This window comes from Lynx rufus, unplaced genomic scaffold (assembly GCF_022079265.1).
Source record: "Lynx rufus isolate CCGP_SWC_20201006 ecotype Redwood Valley unplaced genomic scaffold, mLynRuf1.p SCAF_2, whole genome shotgun sequence".
In the NCBI taxonomy this organism is placed as follows: Eukaryota; Metazoa; Chordata; class Mammalia; order Carnivora; family Felidae; genus Lynx; species Lynx rufus.
Window position 1 is genome coordinate 217449554 of NW_025814834.1, and position 6000 is coordinate 217455553.

At 53.9% G+C, this 6000-nt stretch overlaps 1 protein-coding gene across 1 annotated transcript in view; it reads right to left on the bottom strand.

The window, feature by feature from the left end:
- The window catches only part of PER3 (period circadian regulator 3), a 58952-nt gene extending 56741 nt beyond the window's left edge, over window positions 1-2211 (bottom strand). Inside the window, 3 exon segments of the mRNA XM_047082403.1 lie at window positions 963-1108; window positions 1533-1920; window positions 2153-2211. Coding sequence (XP_046938359.1) covers window positions 963-1108; window positions 1533-1711 — 325 coding nt within the window. The 5' untranslated portion in view covers window positions 1712-1920; window positions 2153-2211.
- Between the last annotated feature and the right edge of the window lie 3789 nt (window positions 2212-6000).

Genomic DNA, 6000 nt, shown 5'->3' on the forward strand with positions numbered 1-6000 from the left:
AACGAAAAGTCAGATAAAAAGGAAAAGGTGTTTGTGATTGTTCATTTTTAATTTGGTAGATTCCTGATATATCATGAAGGCACCGGAACAGTATGTGGATGACAGCGAATGGCGAATTGCATTTTCTCAAATGTATTTTTTCCCCAATAACTTTAGAAGACAATGATTTTTTTTTTAATGTTTCACAGAAACTAGTTTTAACTTTTATTTATTATTGAGAGACAGAGACAGAGCATGAGCATGGGAGGGGCAGAAAGGGGAGGAGACACAGAATCTGAAGCAGGCTCCAGGCTCCGAGCTATCAGCACAGACAGAGCCTGATGCGGGGCTCAAACCCACAAACCGCGAGAGCATGATCTGAGCCGAAGTCAGATGCTGGACCGACTGAGCCACCCAGACACCCCAGAAGACAATGATTCTTTAAAAAGTGAGTCTTCAGGGGCGCCTGGGTGGCTCAGTCAGTTCAGCGTCCGACTTCGGCTCAAGTCATGGTTTCACGGTTTGAGGGTTCGAGCCCCACATCAGGCTCTGTGCTGACAGCTCGGAGGCTGGAGCTGGCTTCCGATTCTGTGTGTCTCCCTCTCTGCCCCTCCCCTGCTCATGCTCTGTCTCTCTCATTCTCTCAAAAATAAATTAACATTAAAAAACATCTTTTTTAAAGTGAATCTTTAAAATGTGCCCAAGTGTACTCTCCTGCAGCAAATCACAAAATATGGCACGGGCACTAAACAGCAGTTCCTAAACCATTACACAAAAAAGGTTCCTTCTCCTGATGTTCCTAATTTGCACACCTACCACGCTACTAGAATCAGTGTAGACTTCCTCCTCACCCATCCAGCACCATAAAAAGCTCAAAACGTTTCAGGGACTAGAACCACACTGACAACTCTTCCTGCTCGGCTGAGGTTTACGAGCAAAATGATGTACTTGCACCACTGGACTTTCCCTCCGGCTCGTTTTACCTTGCACACTGTGTACACAACGAAGGGCATAGTTGAGGGCGTCTAGAGTGCTCGGCTTATTGGGTCTCTCTGATGGGAAATATTTTTTCGTTTCTTGGACAACCATTATAAGCTCTTTGGAAACTCTGCTTCGATCTTGCCGTTCACTGGAAGATTAAAAAACAAAACTCAACTCACGCTTTGGATGACAAGAACAGCCAAGGTTAGTCCACTGCAGGGCATGCGAGGTGCCCAGCAACTTTCTAAGTGCTCACCACGGATCAACTCATTTAGCTCATGGGTCTGTTTCTGGTTTGACAGGTGTGGGATCCCAGCCCAAGAAACAAGGGGTGGTCATCAAACATTCTCTGTTCTTTCTCATTCCCACTTGAGCCCCCACTCCAGCTAAATCCTTAACCACTCCTTCCGTACGTGTGGTTCTCTTCGGGAATTCTTCAGTTTCCCAACGTATTTCATCCGGAGTCGTCCAGTATCCCCCTAAACCTTCTCCTAGACTCACAAACAAAGGAATACAAGGGTTTCAGCCCTCCTTCCCCGAGGAACAACGACGCAAGAATCACGGTGTGTCACCTGTTGCTGCTCTTCGCGCGTGGGCTCTGCAGGTGGTACTTCTGGCTCCACATCTCCTCGTGTCCTTTCCCCAGGGCCTCAGGGTCGCAGGCCCGTGGTCCTTCAAGTTCCGGAGGCCCGGGCTCCCTGGAGTCCAGAGACTTATGGCTGGACCCTTCCAGATCTTCACAGGGGTCCATCTTTTGCGGGGCAGCCCTCAGTCCGTTGCCTGCCGCTCACTCTGCGGGCAGCGGCAGACCTGGATTCCCCATCTCGGCGCGTGCGGTCGCCGCAGGGAAAGCTCCAAGTCACCGGGAGCCGGCGGCCACCGACCCCCCCGCTCACCTGGAGGAAGTCTTCTCTGCGGGGTCTCCATGCAGTCTCCGACGGCCCCGCTCCAGGAGGCAGCCTGGGGGCGACACAGGGCACGAGTGTCTAGGGAAACGGGCGGCCTGCTGCGGGAGCCGGACTGCGAGCCGGCCCCTCGGCGCCGACGGCTCCGCAGAAACCGGACCCGGGCAGGGAAACTTCCCGCGCAAAGTTGCGGACCCCCAGGTTCCCGGCCCGGCACCGCCCGGCCGCCGGCCCAACGGCACAGGGCGGCCTCGGGGGAGACCTCCCGGCCCCGGCAGAGCACTCACCTGCTGCCGCAGCCACTGCCGCCACCGCTCCCCGGCGCGGGGCCGGGCCGCGAACCGTCCCGAGGCCCGCCGCGTGCCGGGTGGCCGCCGGCGCCGCGCCCCCTGCGCGCCACGTGACGAGGCCCCGCCCCCCAGCCGCGCGATTGGCCGCCGCGGCCAGCTGTGCGGGCCTCCATTGGCCCGGGGGCGGGGCCTCGGCCGGGGCGCCCCGGTTACATAACCCGAAGCGAGTGGGCGGGGAAAAGGCGCCGACGCCCTTTACGTAACGCCGGTGTTCGGGTGGTGGGCGGTGCGCGGCCAATCCGGAAGGCGGGCGCGTAGGCAGCGGGGGAGGGGCCCTCAGAGGGTGGAGCCCGGGCCGGGAGAGTCGAGCGCTCCGCCCCTTTCACAGCACCGGGGCGGGGAGGTGGGGTGGGAGGGAAAGAACAGCGGGGCGGCTGGAGCCAGCGCGGCAGGGATAGGGCGCTCGAGCCGCCAATCACGAGAGGGCGGGACCCGGGCGGGGTGGGCCGGCCTCCACGTGAGGGGCGGGTGTTCAGGCAGGCGGTCGGGCGCGCAGGTGGCCGAGGCGGCGCGCTCCCGGGTCGGGGACAGTCCTGGGGGACGGGGCGGGACGGGGCGGGCCCCACCCCACCCCCGGGCCCCACCCCCACCCTCACCCCCACCCCCACCCGGGCGCGGGTAGAAGGCTCTCGTCGTCCGAGCCTTTTTCGCGCCTTCTCGGGTTCCCTTATTTGCGTTTTGCTCAGCCTTCCTGCTTTCTCGCCCTTCAGCTCTTGAGGCTTGGAGGACCCGGGCGGTAAAGCAGCCCTCCGGAAGATCAAAGCCGTTTTTCAGAAACGGAATTTTGACGACGGACTTCACACGTTGCCCCGGTCTTCTTTAGGTGACAGGTTGATTTGGCAACTGGGGGAGGACAAGTATATGTAAAAAACACTGTCAGAAAAGGAAGGTGCAGAGAAACCCTTTTTACAAATACCAGTCTGATGGTTTTTTTAGAATGTGTGTTAACTCAGCCCAAGGGCAGAGCTCCGCCCCTCTCCAGTGCCTGGCACATCAAAAATCTTCAGTGTTTATTGGATGAATGAAAGGAATTGTATAGAAACGGGGGCGGGGAGTGAAGTGTGGCAATTGTTTATATCATGTATTGGATAATCCACCTCATTTTCCCAGATGATGGCAGATCTCACTGTCCTCTTGTGTTTTTGTCAAACTGCTTTCGAAAGCACATTTATTGAGTGGATTATTTAGGCGGGGATGATTCCGGTCCCTGAGAACGCCTGGTGGCACAAGTCCCTGCCATTCAGGGTGCCTACATTTTATGAAGGCGTAAAACAGGAGCAAGTCCATGGAGGTCAGAAAGTGGAAAGTACTGTGTAGAACAGGAAACAAGCTAAGGGATGAAGTATGGCTGGGACAGGGATGGAGGGTGAAGGAGGCAAGAGACACATTATCCTGGTGACTAGGGAAGCCTCTCTGCGAAGGTGAACTGAAACCTGAGTTTGTGTATGGGGGAGGGGAGGGAGCAGAATGCACCTGCTGAAGCCCTGACAGCAGGCCTGCTGTTAAGGAACAGAAAGGCAATGTAGTTTGCCTGGAGAATAGACGGAGGAGGAGTGGTGTGAGGGGAGGTCAGCAAGTTAGGAAGAGCCGGATTATAGTTCGGGAACACAACTTGGATTTTCTTCTAATGGTAGTGGGAAGGGGAGGATTTTAAGCAAAACAGTGATCTGTATCAACCAGAATGCCACACAGGAAGCAGGTAACAGGAAGCTGTTAATTACGAGAAGCGGCTGAGGACGGCTCAGACTAGGGTGGCACCAGGAGGGATGGTGACAGGAGCCATTGGACGTGGGGTGCGTTTAGGGCACGGAAACTTGCCAAGGAGTTGAATGTATGTTGTGAGAAGAGAGCGTGATCCAGGGTGACTCCTGGGTCTTTGGTTTAAGCAGTGCTGTGTTTTCGTGGGTCATCAAATTAGATGGACAAGTCTGGGGATGGCAAGTTTTGATGAAGGGAGAATGGAGACCCGTTTCCCACATGTTATGTCTGAGATGTACATGACACAGGCAGGTGGGATTGTCAGATGGACGAGTGGATCTCCCAGCCTGGAACTTAAGGGAAAAGCGAGGATGGAGATTTGGGAGAGGCAAGAGCCCTATGGTGTTTACAGTCATGTGGGAAATGGTGTTGACATTAGAGTGCAGACAGAAAGAAAAGGGCCAATGGCCAAGACCGGGGGCACATGGAGATTCAGAGGCCGAGCAGAACACCAAGTGAAGGGACATCTGGGTGGCTCAGTCGGTTGAGCGTCTGGCTCCTGACTCTTGATTTCGGCTCAGGTCACGATCTCATGGTTTGTGAGTTGGAGCCCCGTATCAGGCTCTGCGCTGACAGTGCAAAGCCTGCTTGGGATTCTCTCTGTGTGTCTCTCTCTCGAAAATAAACAAAGTTAGGGGCGCCTGGGTGGCGCAGTCGGTTAGGCGTCCGACTTCAGCCAGGTCACGATCTCGCGGTCCACGAGTTCGAGCCCCGCGTCTGGCTCTGGGCTGATGGCTCAGAGCCTGGAGCCTGTTTCCGACTCTGTGTCCCCTCTCTCTCTCTGCCCCTCCCCCGTTCATGCTCTGTCTCTCTCTGTCCCAAAAATGAATAAACGTTGAAAAAAAAAATTAAAAAAAAAAAAAGAAAATAAACAAAGTTAAAAAAAAAAAGAGAGAGAGAGAGAGAGCCAAGCGAAGAACAAGGAGCCATAGATGGGGTTGGAAGAAAAGCAGAAGAATGTTGGGTCGCGGAGACTAGATAAACTATTTCAGGGAGAGAGCTATCAACTGTATCAAATGCTCGTGACTCAGTAAGACAAGGGCTGAGGATTTCCTGTTGTGTTTCACCAAGTCGGTGACCTTGGTTAAAGATGTCTCAGTAGTGTTGGCTGGAGGAAAAGGACAGCGTGAGGCAGTGACAACAGGGAGCCGTGGGGAGGGATTTTGCTGTGTGGGGCTATAGACAAGTGTTGTTCGGAGGGAGGGATGTGGGGGTCACGATTAGGGGCTGACGGGGCTATTCGGTTAGGAGCGAGAAGGGAAGAAGCGGGAGAAAGCTGCAGACAACAGGGAGTTGCTGGAGGGGAGGCTTCCTTTAGGCTCGGAATCCACAAGCAGGCACCTGCGTTAACGGGATTGTCCATGGTCTTGAGGGCATAAAGACAAGTAGATTCTGGGGCGCCTGGGTGGCTCAGTCAGTTAAGCGTCCGACTTTGGCTCAGGTCATGATCTCGCGGTCCGTGAGTTCGAGCCCCGCGTCGGGCTCTGTGCTGACAGCTCAGAGCCTGGAGCCTGTTTCCGATTCTGTGTGTCCCTCTCTCTGACCCTCCCCCATTCATGCTCTGTCTCTCTCTGTCTCAAAAATAAATAAACTTTAAAAAAATTAAAAAAAAAAAAGACAAGTAGATTTTGAAATGCACTTAGCTTGCTATTTAAAGGATGAGAACAAACTGAGGGTTGAGGGAGGGTGGTGGAGAGGGGAAAGTGGGCGATGGGCACTGAGGAGGGCACCTGTTGGGATGAGCACTGGGTATTGTGTGGAAACCAATTTGTCAATAAATTATATTTTAAAAAAAGGATGAGAAAAAAATCAGTTATTTTCCAATAACTATGCCATAATTGGTTTATCTAGTGCATTGTAGTTTAGCAGATTGAATTTTCTGCTTGCCTGAAAAGCAGCTCAGTTGCAAATAAGGAGGCTATTTTTTCATTTTTAATTTTTTTTTAAAGTAATCTCTACACCCATTGTGGGGCTTGACTTCACAACCCCGAGATCAAGTCACACGCTCCACCGAATGAGCCAGCCAG